The 17,500-nt window shown below is 40.7% G+C and overlaps 3 protein-coding genes across 3 annotated transcripts in view; all 3 read left to right on the forward strand.

The window, feature by feature from the left end:
• LOC138053265 (protein NLRC3-like) overlaps positions 1 to 17,500 on the forward strand; it is a 181,831-nt gene that overhangs the window by 19,631 nt on the left and 144,700 nt on the right. The window lies entirely within an intron of this gene.
• Positions 816 to 17,500, forward strand: part of LOC138051602 (NLR family CARD domain-containing protein 4-like) — a 71,001-nt gene continuing 54,316 nt past the window's right edge. Inside the window, exon 1 of the mRNA XM_068897843.1 lies at positions 816 to 871. Within this exon, the coding sequence (XP_068753944.1) occupies positions 832 to 871 (40 nt within the window). The 5' untranslated portion in view covers positions 816 to 831. The remainder of the gene's footprint in view (positions 872 to 17,500) is intronic.
• Positions 2,058 to 8,511, forward strand: LOC138050905 (protein NLRC3-like). Its single transcript, XM_068897159.1, has 3 exons — positions 2,058 to 2,178; positions 2,958 to 5,080; positions 5,156 to 8,511. The coding sequence occupies exons 1-3, from the start codon at positions 2,172 to 2,174 to the stop codon at positions 5,951 to 5,953; spliced, it is 2,928 nt and encodes a 975-aa protein (XP_068753260.1). The 5' UTR covers positions 2,058 to 2,171; the 3' UTR covers positions 5,954 to 8,511.

The raw sequence follows: 17,500 nt of genomic DNA on the forward strand, positions 1-17,500 counted from the left end.
TTTAGCTGACAGAACAGTTCTTTGAATTAAGATTTTCTGGCAATTGTTGATGTAAGGTAAAGTCTGCTACGAGCCTAGAAGGCCCATCAGGCCGGCGCTTATCTCCGGTTTCCGTAGCATGAAGCGACTAGGAGTATTTTTACTCCCCCCTGGAGTGGAAGCCAGTCCATCGCAGGGTTACCCCGAGCATAAATTCGCCGGTACCTATTTATACACCTGGGTAGAGAAAGGCACCGTGAGAGTAAAGTGTCTTGCCCAAGAACCCAACACAATGTCCCCGGCCAGGACCCGAACCCGGACCACTCGAACCGGAGTCGCGCACACTAACCATGAGATCACCGCGTGAAATGATGTACACTGTGGATACTGCTTGTGCAGTCTTACGTCTCCCAAACAACGAAACCTAGACACGTTCTTTTTATGTGTTGTGTTAGTTACGAACAGTAGATAGTTTAGGTGCCTGCTGTCTAGCTAGAAGAATTCCCAAAAGGGTCAATCAAATGGCTCGCTGCTGGTAAGAGTTGTTGAGCCAGAAATAATGAGATTAAGCTTCAAATAAGCCGTGTGTATGCCGTTTATCATTTATGCGAATTCCAACTTACTATAAAGTAATGTATGGTTTGTTGTATTTGACTTTTACAGATGTTTCTGCTAAGAACAAACTCACCTCCTATTTACAAGTGAAGGCTTCCCATCTTCTTCTGTGGCTTCTCATCGAAGAGAAGGTATATGTGACCTTACGGCAATTTGACCATGTTTTTTTGAAACTCTGAAAGACTCACGTATTGTTCGCCTTCATTTATTTCGACAGATGCTTCCTGCGAGCCTCAGATGCCATCAGAAGCACAAGGAAAATTAAAGAGAAAGTCCGGTAAGGAATAATTAGGACTTTCACAAGTACAAAGCGGCTGTTGGAAGGACAATTCTCGAATAGAGCCTGTTTACTCACGTGATAAGGTGCCTTGGTTTCTTTAACTGAACAAAAGATGCAACGTTGTGTTTGCGTTAAACAAAGAAGAGTTCAGCTCCCTGGGGATTAGTTTCTAGACATTACCGTGACAGCGCTTTCTTTATTTGGCCTTTCTGGCGTCATGAGCCTAAACTTTTTGTACACTTGAAGACACTGGTAACCACAGATGGATGTGGGGGACACCATGAGCGTTGCCTGAATTGAAATTATGATAACCTTTCCAATATCAAAAATATAATTACCGACCTAAGTAGCACTTTGTATTATTTTTTTTGTAAATAATTGCAATTGTAATTTGTTTACTCATGGAACATCTTAAGAGCGCTCAGGAGCTCGTTTAACATGTGTCCGTGCATTCCGGATCAAACTGGAATTTGGCAGTGTTGGTTTTTCTGGAGAGGAGAAAATCGGAGAACCCGGAGAAAAACCACTCCAAGCAAGGAGAGAACCAACAACAAACTCACATTGGTGGGAGGCGAGTCCTCTCACCCCTGCGCCATGCCTGTGCCACCCCTGCGCCACCCCCATACCACCCCTGTGCCACCACTGCGCCACCACTGCTCGAGTGAGCATCTTAATCTTTTCTGTGACCTTTTGTTTTTAGAGCAAAAACTGAATTCTGCCTTCCACCCAGGTGTTTCAGATTTTTTTTTTAAATGTTTACAGATATCTCTTTCACCGATCATGACCTTTCACAAAAGAAAGCAAGAGAAAAAGAGAAAGAGTCTAAGCAACTTTCAGGTAAAGTCGTCTAAACCGAAGCAAGTTTTAATCTGATTCTAAATTTGACTGACTGATGCTCTTTGAATTGACGTTTTCTGGTAGTGGCTGTTGTACATTCTGCTTGTGCAGCCTTAACGTTTTGCCAAGGACATCTAGGTTGTGCAGGGGCGGATCCAGGATTTTCCATAGGAGGGGGTACATCACTAAGGAATGGCGTAGCTGACTGGTGACATTGTTTTTTTTTTTGCAGAGTACCAGTTGTAGTAGAAAGCCGCAGGTCATCTCAGGTGGGGAAGGGTGGAGGGGGGGGGCAGAACTAGTGACATAATGATTAAAATGAGCTCGTATCGTGTGCGCCGTTTATGCGAATGCCAACCCTAAGTCATGTGGGGTTTGTTGTGTGATTTTGACAGATGAACAACGTCAAGTCCTATTTACAAGCGAAAGCTCTCCATCTTCTTCCCTGGCTTCTCATCGAATGAAAGGTATATGTAGCCTTAAATAAGTGCGATAGAGGCAATTTGACCATGTTGGAAATCGACGCGGCGAAAAAAATCATACAACCTTAAAAATCAATATGTCCAAAATATTGCAGTAAAATGTGTTGCGCAAAAATGAGCAATTTTTACATATGAGCTTTTTTGCTCTGCCCAACGTGGTTTTAAAGTGGATTTAATACTTCATTATAATTGTCATTGCATTTCAATTTGAATATATTAAATTCCTGTAATATGGTGTTGGTTCCTTGTTAACTCGTGCTCGTTTTAGTTCTTACCTCTAAGCACCGTGATACGCAAGCCTAACACTTATGCACGCCGGTAGAAAACATTTTGTGGATAGGACAACAGGTTCATTTAGAAACTCTGCTTGTGTGTGTACCAGAAATGACTTGTAAAGCGGCGATACGTAGGAAAATCAGCCAAGAGGGCTTGCATACCTCTGAAACCTCTAAATTAACTCACAGGATTAAATTTAGCTTGTGATAGTCATTCTTTTCAGGAAATATATTTGCGTCAGTACATTCTCGCAACTTCTTCACGAAACTTGACTCGCACACTTTATTCATGTGAATAATGAATCTTAATCTGAGGACGGATTAGCTAGGAAATCGGTAGGCCAAGAATAGTTTACCGGAAGGAAGGAATGGATTTTTGCTTTAAAATTGGAAATCGTCTCTCAGGGCTGAAAAAAGGAAAAGCTAGTAACTCTGAGTCAATCAACTTCTAAATTGACCCTATTTTCTTGGTGTTTGTTTGTTTTGCAGCTAGTTCTTCATGTCAAAGTGATATCATAGAATCCATAAGACAAATTTACCAAAAGTGTGAAGGGGTGGTTTGCCCAGTTCCTTGGTGTGAAGGGTTCAGCTTCCAACTAGAGAACATTTTCACCAGACTTAAGATAGTCGCAAAAGAAAAGACACGCGGAACGCTGGCGAAAGAAATCACCAACATGACAAGTATTTTTACATCACACGAAGATTGCCAACATCCACGGATTGTCCTGATTGAGGGTGAACCTGGCATGGGAAAGACGACCTACTGTCAAAAGTTGGCATATGATTGGGCAACTAATCAAGACCGCGAATGGGACGAGTCTTTCCCAAGAGTAGAGGTGCTCCTGCTCCTCAGATGTTGTGAAATTGATTCTAGCATCTGGGAAGCTATTGACAATCAAATTCTTCCGCAAGAAGTTGACCCAGACTTGAAAGAAACGCTTTTCCGGTTCGTGCGAGAAAACCCTTCTAAAGTCCTGTTAGTGCTCGATGGGTTAGATGAGGCAGACCCTCAAAAATTGGCTGTGTACTTTAGTCTTCTTCAAAGAAAGCTGCTCCCTGGTTGTCACATTGTTCTTACTTCTCGTCACGAAGCAGGAAATAGAGTAAGACCTTTCTCGGACACACTGTTGGAGATTGTGGGATTCACGAGTAGTGATGCGAAGTCTTTTATATGGAAGTATTTTCGACACGCAGAACAAATGGCAGAGAAGCTGATAAATGTACTGTGGCATCCGTATGATGCTGATGAGCACACTGAAGGGAATTTAAATGAACTAACTAAAAACCCTTTAAATACACTTCTGCTCTGTCTGCTTTTCGAAGATTTTGGCGGCATTCTACCAAACAACAGAACACAGCTGTACGTAGAGATTGTTCTCTTCGTTTTGAGACGATACGAAATGAAGAACCACTTACCAAGTAGTGGTAAAGACCTTCTAATAGTTTACAAGAAGGAACTGATGACCCTAGGAAGAATGGCGCAAGAATCTCTTTGTAAAGGAGAGATGCATTTCGAAGACGTCGAAGGGAATTTCACGGAAAGTCTGTTCATTAAATTTGGCTTTCTCTCGATCCAGGCTGGCGGTAGCAAGAGAACGCCTTGTTTCCGTTATAGCTTTTTTCACAAGAGTTTTCAAGAATTCTTTTCTGGTCTACATCTTGCTTTTTCCATCCTGGATGGAGCAATTGATAAGCAGTCAGTTCTGACTGACGAAAGATATTTTCGTGAACTAAATCAAGTTTTCATGTTCATGAGTGGAATCATAGCGTCGCAATCCGAGGAAACGGCAGTGTCGATTGTGAATGGTGTTGCCTCACTTGTAAATGTGAGAGGCCGCAGACCTCTGCATGACGCAAACTTGTACCTGAAGTTAGCTTTAGATGTCATAGAGGAATGTAAAACTTGCTCCGAAAACCTGTATACTAAATTAACTTATAGCTTTGGCAAAAGTCTTCATTTGACGGAAATTCGAATATACTTCGAATCACGTACGAGGATTGCTGCCTTTTCCCAAGCCCTCGCAGTAAACACCTCCCTTACTACTTTGCATTTGCATGGCACCTCCATTGGTGCAGAGGGTGCTACTTCACTTTCCCAGGCCCTCGCAGCGCACACCTCCCTAACCACTTTGGATTTGTTTGACAACTCCATTGGTGCTGAGAGTGCTACTTCACTTTCCCAGGCCCTCACAGTAAACACCTCCCTTACTACTTTGGATTTGCATTACAACTACATTGGTGCTGGGGGTGCTACTTTACTTTCCCAGGCCCGCGCAGTAAACACCGCCCTTACTACTTTGCATTTGTCTCGGAACTACATTGGTGCTGAGGGTGCTACTTCACTTTCCCAGGCCCTCGCAGTAAACACCTCCCTTACTACTTTGAATTTGCATGTGAACTCCATTGGTGCTGGGGGTGCTACTTTACTTTCCCAGGCCCTCGCAGTAAACACCTCCCTTACTACTTTGCATTTGTCTCGGAACTTCATTGTTGCTGAGGGTGCTACTTCACTTTCTCAGGCCCTCGCAGTAAACACCTCCCTTACTGCTTTGAATTTGTCTGAAAACTCCATTGGTGATGCGGGTGCTACTTCACTTTCCCAGGCCCTCGCAGTAAACACCTCCCTTACTACTTTGCATTTGTCTGGCAACTCCATTGGTGCTGAGGGTGCTACTTCACTTTCCCAGGCCCTCGCAGTAAACACCTCCCTTACTACTTTGGATTTGTCTAGCAACTCCATTGATCCTGAGGTTGCTTCTTTACTTTCCCAGGCCTTCGCAGTAAACACCTCCCTTACTACTTTTGATTTGGCTTTCACCTCCATTGGTGATGAGGGTGCTACTTCACTTTCCCAGGCCCTCGCAGTAAACACCTCCCTTACTACTTTGGATTTGTCTTCCAACTCCATTGGTGCTGAGGGTGCTACTTCACTTTCCCAGGCCCTCGCAGTAAACACCTCCCTTACTACTTTGGATTTGTCTGGCAACTCCATTGGTGCTGAGGGTGCTACTTCACTTTCCCAGGCCCTCGCAGTAAACACCTCCCTTACTACTTTGTATTTGTCTTACAACTCCATTGGTGCTGAGGGTGCTACTTCACTTTCCCAGGCCCTCGCAGTAAACACCTCCCTTACTACTTTGAATTTCCTTCGCAACTCCATTGGTGATGAGGGTGCTACTTCACTTTCCCAGGCCCTCGCAGTAAACACCTCCCTTACTACTTTGGATTTGTCTTACAACTCCATTGGTGATGAGGGTGCTACTTCACTTTCCCAGGCCCTCGCAGTAAACACCTCCCTTACTACTTTGGATTTGTCTTACAACTCCATTGGTGCTGAGGGTGCTACTTCACTTTCCCAGGCCCTCGCAGTAAACACCTCCCTTACTACTTTGGATTTGTCTGGCAACTCCATTGGTGCTGAGGGTGCTACTTCACTTTACCAGTCCCTAGCAGTAAACACCTCCCTTACTGCTCTTCCCCTTTGACTCTCGCATGAAACTGTGATGAGCATGATATTCTTTCTAAAGGTTTCAGTGTTTACATCGACGCCAACAGGATCATGACTCACAATAAGCAAGGACGACGGCGACTACGAGAACGTTGTTGTGTAAAAATATTATTTCCTTTTACTGTAATAATTTTCCATGTCTCTCCTCGGCTTGGAAAGTGTGAATACACAATCCAGGAATAAAACTGATGAATGGAGTGTGGATATTTAGAGAGAAAATAGTCATGTTCTCTCGTTCTCCACATGACCTCAAATTTGATCTTTCACGTCGTAGTCAAGACGAGAACGACAAAAAAATTCTATCAAAATGTAAAACTCACGTGCAGGGCGTGCAAAGCTATTTACATGACCTCAAATTTGATCTTTCACGTCGTAGTCAAGACGAGAACGGCAAAAAATCTATCAAAATGTAAAACGCACGTGCAGGGCGTGCAAAGCTATTGTTTTTGCCCACAAAATATGCAAATTTATGGCGTTCTCGTAGCCGTTGTCGTGGTCGTTTCTTAAGGTCCCTATTGTCTTTTAGTGTTGTTGTTGAATTTGACGACTATCTCACTTCACCTTCCCACCCCTTGTTTGTTGGTAAGCATGCACTGAAAGGTTAAAAGTCACTTTCTTGCTAGTGCGTCACGAGAAATTAAGGGTTACATACATAGAAATACACCCAGTTTTTCCCTTGTGATATGTTTCAGTTAAAGTGTTGCTCTGATAAAAAATCACAGTCGAGTCTTTTTTTGTCTTCGGATTTTGAAAGTGTGTTTGCGGAACACTTGACTGGCCGAATGTTTGGATTTTGCGGTCCGCCATTACTTACGTTCAAAACTGACCGATTGGACATTAGTGGGTTGGATCTAAGGGTTAGGTGACGTTATTTACTCACTAGTTAAACGTTTCAGCGCGTGAATGCAGTTTATTATATATGCAAAACACGAGTTTAAAAGTCTGAAAGCACGAAACTCCCCTGTTGCATATCAAGTCAGCCGCGTACACACGCACTGTAACTTGAGTCTTTGACGTCATTTTCTCCTCGATCCAGCTCTCTCAAGAATTTAAAGTTGGTAATGGCAGACCATTTAAAAGGAAAATGTCAGTTAAAATCTTGAAATCAAAGCTTCAAACTTGGATCACTTAGTGTTAAGTTAACGTAGTTTTGAAATCCAAAGAAAAAGAAGGATCGATTTTTTGGTCATAGTACAGCTTTAAGGTATTTTACATAAAATAGAAAGGAAGATGTGATACTCAAGATGTCCGCATCGATGATAGACAGCAGGCGCGCAATCCGATGACTTTTTACACTTCCGTTAGTTTTCCTTTTTGAATCTACTTCAATTTCACAAAGAACTCAAGCCGGTCAAATGCTAAAAGCGCCAGTTTCGTTGCACCGCATTCTTTGTCTCTTTTTTAAAATAGACCAAATCGGCTAACTCAGTGTTGTGCCCAATTCAGATCCATTCAGAATAAAACGTTTTGTTCCAAGCATTTTCATATTATTTAAATGTGAATGCTACATTACCATGTAAATGCATTATAAACCCCGAGAGATTTGAATGGAAACTTTTCCCCTAGTGTATAAACGTAGTCTAAGAAATGTGTCTGTACATGAATGCTCTTTACAAGTTACTGACTGTGATAATATCTAAATCACTTCTGAACAAGTGTTTTTTGAAATACCTTTTTTGGTGAAATTCTACTTTTCTTTGGAGCACAGTGCTCCTGAATATGTGAGAGCAGGATAACAAATGAATTTTAGTAGAAATTATTTGGGCAAATGTTAGTTTCAGTTTGGTGCTTTCATTTATGTATCAGCAACACTTGTATTAAAAGAGATATAAGCACAAAACGGTAAAAACGAACGATAAAAAAAGGTGAAATCGACGTTTCAGGGTAGTCATGACTCCATTATCAAGGAAAACATATCAGACAATGCAAATTACAGCATTTAAAGCGACAACAACAACACATTGATTAATTTTGTCAGGTCTCTTAGATTCAGGTTCAGTAACCTGATTCTTGTAAAATAAATTTATGTACGTGTTACATGTAATAACAAATGAATTTTAGTGGCAACTACTTAAGGCAAATGCTAGTTTCAATAGGCCATTCTCCAAATGTCAAATATTCAGCTTGATAGTGAGGCCGAAAAAGATCGAAACACTTGGAATGAATGTGAAAAATATTTACATATTATCCACTTTCCTTTGTCTCTGTCCTCTAAACTTCTCTTTCAAGCTTAAATTTAATATATCGAACAAGGCCTATTCAGTGCTTTAATTGATGCATCAATATGCAGGTTAATGTTGTTAGGTCTATTAAGCTGCAAAGATTGCTGCAGCTTTTCACATTCAGGTTCAACAAATCTGACAACATCCTTATAATGCAATTTATTCAGGTGTTCGCTTAAATGTTGTTTTTATTGTGTATAAGCGATATCTATATATTCCTGCGTGTCTTTTTTGTGTATCCTTTTTATGCAATTTTATCAAGGAAATTTCTCGATTACTTTGCTTTGTGTAAATATGGTGTTTTGATTACGAATTAAATCAATTTAACAATATATTTTGATCCTTTTATTCTACAAATCAGGAGCAGGGAGTTTAAGAGGGTCCTGATATGCTCTTACCTGAAAATTACCTTAGAAACATCTTTCAACCCGAGTTCAAGGCTCATACCGTCATTTTCCGTAAGGTACCAAAACGTTCATCCCCACGGTCAGGTTGTTAGGGCAAGGATAATTTCTTAAGGACGAAAAAGAAAACGTTTTCTTGTCTTCTTTTATTTCCTTTGTTAACCCTTTTATTCCCAAGATCAAAACGCTCATTCTCCTAACTAGTACTATAGCTTTCTTTGTTGAGTAGTCATGCGAATTTGGTGTTAAATCAAATCTCTTAAGCTGATAATTCTCTTCTTTCTCAATACCTGTTTGACAGAGATTTTATTGAGATTATGAGGACAATTTACATGCTGATTACTCCTGGGAGTCAAACACTCAGCCCTTACCCCACTTTCTACCCCTGGGCAACCGAGTAGATGTTTCTTATAGCAGACTCCCTTACCCCACTATCTACCACTTAGTCTCCAAGGATCTTTATCGTATCTGAAATGAATTCATATTTCAAGTGCAGGTTAAAGAGGAAAGAGAGAAGTGATACACTTATCTGGACAATTTAAGCAATTGTCTCTTATAGTAGACACCCTCACCCCACTATCTACCCCTTAGTCTCCAAGTATTATCTTGTCTGAAATGAATGTCTTCTTTTATTTCCTTTGTTAACCCTTTTATTCGCAAGATCGAAAAGTTCATTCTCTTAACGAGTACTATAGCTTTGTCTGTTGAGTAGTCATGGGAATTTGGTGTTAAATCACATCTCTTTAGCTGAAAACTCTTTTTCTCAATACCTGTTTGACAGAGATTTTATAAAGATTATGACGAGAATTTACATGCTGATTACCCCTGGGAGTCAAAGACGAAGCCCTTACCCCCTGGGCACCCGAGTACATGTCTCTTATAGTAGACACCCTTACCCCACTATCTACCCCTTAGTCTCCGAGTATCTTTATCGTATCTGAAATGAATGAATATTTGAAGTGCGGGTTAAAGACGAAAGAGAGAAGTGATCCTCACACTTATCTGGACAAGTTAAGCAAAATTGTCTCCCTATAGAAACTTGGAAAATTCATGTGGCTTTCAAATGAGTGGCTGCAGTCATCAGTTAGTTGAGCACTCTACCGGCATCGTAGAGCTCATGGGTTCGGGATCCCTTTGGAGCCACCTGAATCATGTTTTCAGGTGTCGAAAAGAGGCAGTTGGTTTAATTGTCCAGATAAGTACGAGGACCACTTGTCTTTTTCGTTTGTCGCATCCCTTGCTAAATGGAAAGCGTTTGCATGGTGCCTTCCCTCTCAAGAACCTCTCCCTCACGTGCCTATACTTGGAAAAGCTAATCCGTTACATGGTCCTTTGACCAGGAAAAAAAACACCAGTAGTTTCATGCCCTAAGACGTCTTCCTTTTCAAGATATAGTGATTAAATAGCAGCCGAAATACGCGCGAAAAGCTTTGGGACTCGAGTTTCGACAAGTGAGCCTCTGCAGGTTTTTGCGGGGAAACAAAAGCTCCCTGGATCGGTTCGTTACAAGACTCGGTTAATACTTTGCGATACCTTGCTCTTTAACAATCTTTTAACATGAGCGAAGAAAGTAATGTACGCCTTAGGCGTTCATTCTAGAGCAGCAAACGTTAGCGCAATCAAGGTTCTTGGGACAAAAAGGAGATCCTGACAAGGTTGTCCGTCGGAGGAATCACATGAACTTCTGGTTGAAAGTTTTTCATTCTAGCGTCACATTTTTCGTTTTAGCGCTTGCTCTATAGCTTTCTTGGTAAGAAAAAGCAATTTCCGCCGAAAATTACCGTTTTCTAACTAAATTTTCCGTTATAGAGCAGACATTTTCATTACACACCGGAAAAGTCGTGCCGTTCACTCGGTGAACAAAATAATAAAATGAACGTTCAAGAATAAGCTTGAAATGAGCAAGAAAGTCTTTGCGGTCACAAATCTTGTTTGCGTTCTGCTGGGCATTGTACTCCACTCTTTCTTTGTGTTTTGTTTATCTGATCCGAGCATTGTACGCTTGGGATTATTTATTAGAAGATGCTGTGGAACCAATGGAAAGCTCAATGCTCAAGAAACAAGTATGACAATTACCCACTCGTACCCCCGAGATAAATCTCAGTTTTGGCGTTGCTCCCCTCTCTTGGCGGGGCGAACGAGAAATATGGGGACTGGAGTAGAATTTTGTCAACGCGATCAGTCTTACGTATTCAAACCAGTTTGAATTCGTGCGACTAGTCGCAGCGACAAAATTAGCGAAAGCAGCGTTTTCGCATCGTGTGTACACTTCCCGCAACAAGTTGCTGCGACAAGATATAAATGAACCAATGAGAGAGCGTCATATGGTCAGCCATATTGAATTAGAAAACTAGTTCACATTCCCCCTCATACAAGATCACTGCGCGTGCAGGCGTCGTGTCGCAGCGACTTGTTTTGCAAGTAGTACACATGGAGCAACTTGTCGCAGAGACATGTCGCTGCGACTTCTCGCCTAGTGTGTCCCGGCCTTAAAGTTCTTCTCTGCGGATGTGAAATCAAGTGAAGCCATGATCTTCGCAGTTATAAACGCAATTTTTGCAATTGCGCAGAGAAGCCTGAAAATTTCAGGACTTCAACGGGGTTTGAATCCGTGACCTTGCGATTCCAGTGTGACGCTTTAACCAATTAAGCTATGAAGCCACTGACCTTGGGAGCTGGTCATTTATGGGTTTTAATGGTCCCGTGAGGAATGAATCAATGATGAAATGGTATATGAAGTGAATCATATATTTGTCATATAAAAAAGATCTCAATTTTTTACACAGTGATTACAAACCATTGACTCCTGAGAGTGACATTTAATATATTTTACTTTCTCTATCGCTAAACAATTTTACTCGTCAATGGGGTTCGGTTCAGGAATTAAATTGGTTAAAATTGCGCAAATTTGTATTTTGAGATGACGTTCTTTCTTGCTCTCTCCGTTCGTTAGGCAGGAAGCCCCAATATCGGAGAGCTTTATAAAGAAACCACGAAGACTACACGGGAACGAAAACCGACTGACTCACTTCAAAATGCAACTTGACGCTGTCTTAAAAACTCAGCGATTATTCCATTTTGTCCACGTTTTACAATATGGGTGAGGTATTATCGTATAACTGGGTTGGTACGAGCGATTTTCAAGTAAAGATTAAAAATGAACGATTTAATGTTATGTACTGTTGTAGTCGTCATAACCTTAAATGTGGTTCTTTCAACTAGTTGTTTTGCCAATCTCGTACCCAGAGTCCTCGGGCTTCTTGGTCAGCGGGTGAGCACTCGGAGAGACTCTGGGATAATGGACTTGAACTATACTTTTGATTGGCCGCTTGCGTAACAATGGCAGTCCGACAGCAAGTCGGTAAGTAATTCCCATAAGTAAAGCCCCAGAATTTGGAGGGAGATTCAAAATCTAAAACTAGTTTCAGTGCTGTTTGTTTTTTCTACCTCAGAAATGTATAAATCACAAAAATAATTAAACAACGAGGTTTGAATTATGTCTTATACTGCACGGGAATTTTCCCACGCTACTAAAAAGTGATTACTGTTGCTGTTACAAAAGTACCGTGGGAAAACATTATATCAGTCTCTTTGAGGAGAAATCCGTGGAATAAGGTATTGTCGTAGCCATCAAATTATAGCAGAAGGACATTTGTGTCGTTTCCACAAAACTTTGTCGATCTTGTTGCTTGCACAATGGCGTTCTGAACGATGGAATGCACGCTGAAACACTAAAAATACACTTAGCGAAAGCGTCAGAGGTTTCATCTTCACTTGCTCTTACAGCAAACCAATGATCATTTCTCCAGTTTCTTTGAAGGTGTGTAAGGCTAAATTTTTTGTTTCTTAAACACTTTCATCCCGCCATTTGTACTGTTTACGGTTTTCTCTTTTCTGTTTCCGTTTAAACTCAAGCATGCGCAATAAGACCAGAACCCACGTTTTCTGGGAAAATGGAGTCGAGTATCCCAGAGTCTCTCCGGGCGCTCACCCGTTGGACAAAAAGCCTGAGGACTCTGGGTACGAGATTGTTGTTTTGCAGAATACCGTAAAGAAACTTTCAAAATACGTGCCACACGTGCAGCACGATTATTATTTTTCTCTTTTTAAGGGCTGGGGGGATGAGGGGAGGGGGGGGGGGGGGCAAGGGGGGTGCCCCAAACTGTTGCTATGGACCCCTTCAAATAATCATTTCTCGAGTCCCTTTTACTCTACAGTTACGTTTTTTCGTCAAGTGTGTACGAAATTCCTTTATTTGCTTGTTCGAAAAAGCTTTCAAAATGATGTAGAAAGGCGTTTATTTTATTGTGATAGCTCTCTTGGTTGCCGAGTTATTCAAGATTTTGATTTATGCAAATTAGATGACTTGTGACGTCACATACTGAACACAAAATGATGTAAAATAAAAAATATAACATCTCTGAAGGCATGTTCTGTATAGAACTGAAACTTTTTAGAGTTCTTATTATACTCATTACAAAGTTCCATGATATGGTCCATTGGGACGTTTCCATGGCAACGCAATGGACTCCAGGCCCTCTCTATCCAAAGGGTAGAATCAGAGTTTCCCTGCCCAATAAGGGCTATTGGTTGTTGATGTTCATTCAGTGGGTGCAAGCGAATAGGGACATTACACAGCACAAGCACAAAGAAGTCTGTTAGACTCTGAAGCAACAAAGAATGCATTTTTCATTTTGGAAAGTTAGAGGTCTGGTAACAAGTATGTTGCTATGGTGACATCATAATCACTATCACAATGTGTAGTTTTGGCAGCACATCAACACTGCAAAATTTCAACGCTGCAGACTTAGTATTTGCAAAGATATTCCATATTTCGTGATTTTATATACTTTTGTATCCACTATGTGACGTCACAAGTCATCTAATATCTTGAATAACTCGGCTACCAAGAGTGCTATCACAATAAAGTAAATGCCATTCTTCATCATTTTGAAAGCTCTTTCGAACAAGCTAATAAAAAAATTTCGTGTCATATGCACTTTAAAATTTCTTCGCCTGATTCGACTCTCAACCATATTTAGTAAATCATGTGACCAAAAAGAAAATGCCTAAACACCAGGAGCCCAAAAACACTCAACAAGTTAACTATGTTTTTCGCAAATTTTAACGCAACTTTATGAGGAAATTCTAACACAAAATCTGTAGCATGGATTTAAAATATATCTATTTCTCAAAAAAATGATGACGTCACAAGCCCCACCTTTGATACACTTTTCAAAATATCAGTTCCATTTTTTGTCCAAACAGAAATTCCATGCTACAGTTGGCGAAAAATGATGGGACGGTTCCCATCTGGTGAAAAAAGCAGGGACTAATTGCGCATGCGCCTTCTAATTGAAGTGAAGTCAGATTGCCATTGAAAAAGTAACCTTCGTAGAACCATCCACGTAACCTTTTTGTAGGGCTCTTTGACTAAAAGGCATCCTTAACAAACATTGTTTTTCCGTATTTAAGTCCCAACCCCCCCTTAACCAATCATATTCTTGCTTTCTGGCATTGTCGTTGCCGCATTTGTCATCGTTTCTTTAGGGAGTTTAAGAAACGGCGAGAGCTACGGCAACGACAACACCACAAAACAATAACAGGGAGTTTTAGCAAAGGACAACGGCAACGGCAACGGCAACTACAACGTTACTTCAAAATATAACTTAGCGCTACGGGAAGTATTTGGCCATTATTCTATCTTGTTCAACTTCAACAAAAGGTGCGAACTATCATGTAACAAATAGGAACGGTTCTAAAGTGAAGATAAAAAGTGAACGATTTTCTGTTGTATGCTCGCGTTGTCGTCAAAACCTGAAATTGGATGATTTCACGTTGTTGTTTTGTGGATTACGGCACTGAAATGCGTGCTGCACGTGCAGCACGAGTATTTTTCAATCCTTTACCAATGATATTCTTGCTTTGTGGCGTTGCCGCAGCCGTAGACGTAAACTCCCTAATATCATTGGATAACTGAAGAGGAAAAAACAATCCGCGTGCTGCACGTGCGGCACGCATTATAACATACACATGCGGTACTCTGCCTAAATTACAAAGACCTCAAATCATCTAGTTATTGTGTCGTACATCTTAAAGTGCCCCTAACCCTAACATATTTTTTTCGCTTAAATGAATCCTTACATCTGTTCGAAACGCATTGCGGCCATTTTTCGTTTTTCTAACAAATCCTGCCATTTTATACGCTTCGAAAGTTGCCAAAATCGAATCATCTTTTGTTCACGACCGAGTAAGAAGGGGAGCTAGTGGGTCTATTCCTGATTTGTCGTCACAAACTGATTTACATTGCATTAACTCTTTGTAAAGATGCATGCAAAGTAGATTGTGGCGTCAAATCAGGAATAGACCCACTCCCCTTCTGACTCGGTCGTGAACAAAAGATGCTTGGATTTTCGCAACTTTCAAAGCCTATAAAATGGCAGGATTTGTTAGAAAAAGGAAAAAAATGGCCGCAATGTGTCTCGAACTGGTGCAAAGATTCATTTCAGCGAAAAAAAATATTTTGGGGTTAGGGGCACTTTAAGGTCCCCACTTTAAGATCCACGACAGCAACCGGCGACGATAAAAAACGTCGCCCCAAAATATAATTTTTCACCATCGTAAGTCTTTTTCCATTATTCCATCCTGTTCACGTTGCACAATGTGGGCGAAGTATCTTAAAGACTAAATTGGTTGGGAGCGGTTTCGGAGTAAAAATGGAGAATGAAAGGTTGACATATGTATGCTCACGTTGTCTTTAAAACCTCAAATTTGAAGCCAATCAAAGGTTTCGATTAATTTATTAAAAACTCAGTTTGTAAACCGAGGGCAAAGGACTGTGAATGGTCACGGTCACGTTTACATGAAGCGCAATGTTACTGTTCTCGCTTTTGAAGTTTTAAGAGTTTCATAACCAGTCATCTAAATGAACTTTTCAGAGTAACGCAGAAACATGAGCAGAAATGCGTGCCGCATGTTCAGCATGATTATTTTTCCTGTTTTAACCAATATGATATTATCGTTTTGTGGCGTTGTCGTTGCTGCAGCCGTCGTCGTTTCTCAAACTCCCTCAGCGAGATCCTAAGGTCCCTAACGGCGACGGCAACGAGAACGTCACAAATTTGCATATTCAGTTAGCAGAAGCAATAGCTTTGCACGCTCTGCACGTACATCTTTTCACTTTTCTTCATTTCTTTGCCGTCGTCAGCAAAACAACAACGCGAAATGGCCAAATTTGAGGTTTTAGAGAGAACGTCAGCTCTTGACGACAATTTTCATTTTAAGAATAAAAAGTAACAACACTATCCGACGTTTCTGAGTCAGACATGACCCCATTATCAAGGTTAAACTGAAAAGGATAATTCGCAATTTTAAATATAACGGGCGTTAGGTGAAAACAAAGACCTTTGCATAAATGGAAATTAAACGATAGTTGACACTAAGATAGTCCAGATCGCATAGACCACATTTAAAATAATAAACAACACATTGGTTATTTACAACATTAGGCTTGTCTTCGCGGTCTTTGAGATGATTTTCAATCTTACGATTAATAAACACAGGAACAATCTCGATGGTGTTACCAACTACATTGGTCTCGATGGTGTTAACTACATTGGTTATACAACAAGGCATTTACATCAGCGTGTAGAGGAACACAAATCCCTATCATCTTCGGTTGGTCGACACATGAAGACGAAACACGATCTGGACAAACCTGAACTTAAAGCACATTTTACGATCCTAAAGAAATGCAAATCGAAATTTGACTGTCTCGTTCACGAGATGCTTTTGATACGTGAGCGTCAACCATCACTAAATAAGCAGTCAGATTCCATTCGTGCTAAAGTTTTTGTTTGACCTTCGCCTTTTGTATTCTAGCAAAAAGTTGTAAATATCTTAGTGTCAACTATCGTTTAATTTCCATTTATGCAAAGGTCTTTGTTTTGACCTAACGCCCGTTATATTTAAATTGCGAATTATTCTTTTCAGTTTAACCTTGATAATGGGGTCATGTCTGACTCCGAAACGTCGGATAGTGTTGTTACTTTTTATTCTTAATACGTTCTCTAAATCGATCCTTCTTAATTTTCATTTTCTTCCCTAAATTGAGCGCCATTCATACTAGTTGCTTTCTTGAGAGTTTGCCACACCTTTGTCACGTTAAAATTCTTAGAATAGTCGGGAATGGATTACAAGAACGCGAATTCAATTTAACGACGACGTCCTATTATCAGCGAGGTCGACAAGAACAACACATTAAATGAGCAGAAAATATTGCTATCCACGCCGTACACATGCGTTTGGAATTTTGTTTGTTTGTTTGTTTTGTTGTTTTGTTGTTGTTGTTTGTTTGTTTTTTTGGCGATCTCGATCGTCCTCTTGACGACGTAAAATGACCGACATTAGAGAGATTTAGCATCACGTTTAGGTGAAACGGCAAACGTCGGCTTCAGTGCCGTTTCAAGTTTCACGTAAAATGGAGTGAAGTTTGTGACTTAAGCTTCAAGTGACCCAAGGGCAACTCGGAATTGAATCTCGTGTATTTAGTTAGCAAAAGACAAAAACAAAGCCTATCTAAACCTCATTTGTAGAAAAGGATGCTATGTAAATGAAAATCTTTTCCAGTCAAATTTTACTGGTATTCTCGTTATTACATTTAGAGTCAAAAAGCTCTGTCGTGATTGCATCCTGGTGATCAAGAACGGAAGCCGTTATTCCCGCACTACCAAGTGCCTCGGCACAAGATTTACCAGGAAATATGTAACCTAGAGCTCGTTTCTGGACCCTTTCTGGGTCTGCTTGTAAATACTTTGACAAAGAATAATGGAACGCGAGACCCAAGGGCAACTCGGTATTTCAATTGAATTGCGTAACCCTACAGAACAATAATAACTA

Source organism: Montipora capricornis, chromosome 6 (assembly GCF_036669925.1).
Source record: "Montipora capricornis isolate CH-2021 chromosome 6, ASM3666992v2, whole genome shotgun sequence".
Lineage (NCBI taxonomy): Eukaryota > Metazoa > Cnidaria > Anthozoa > Scleractinia > Acroporidae > Montipora > Montipora capricornis.

Bases quoted from the DNA above. Each gene is read 5' to 3' on its own strand.
- LOC138050905 (XM_068897159.1), top strand. The intron at 5,081-5,155 runs GTAAACACCTCC...TCACTTTCCCAG, and splicing joins CACTTTCCCAGGCCCTCGCA to GCCCTCGCAGTAAACACCTC.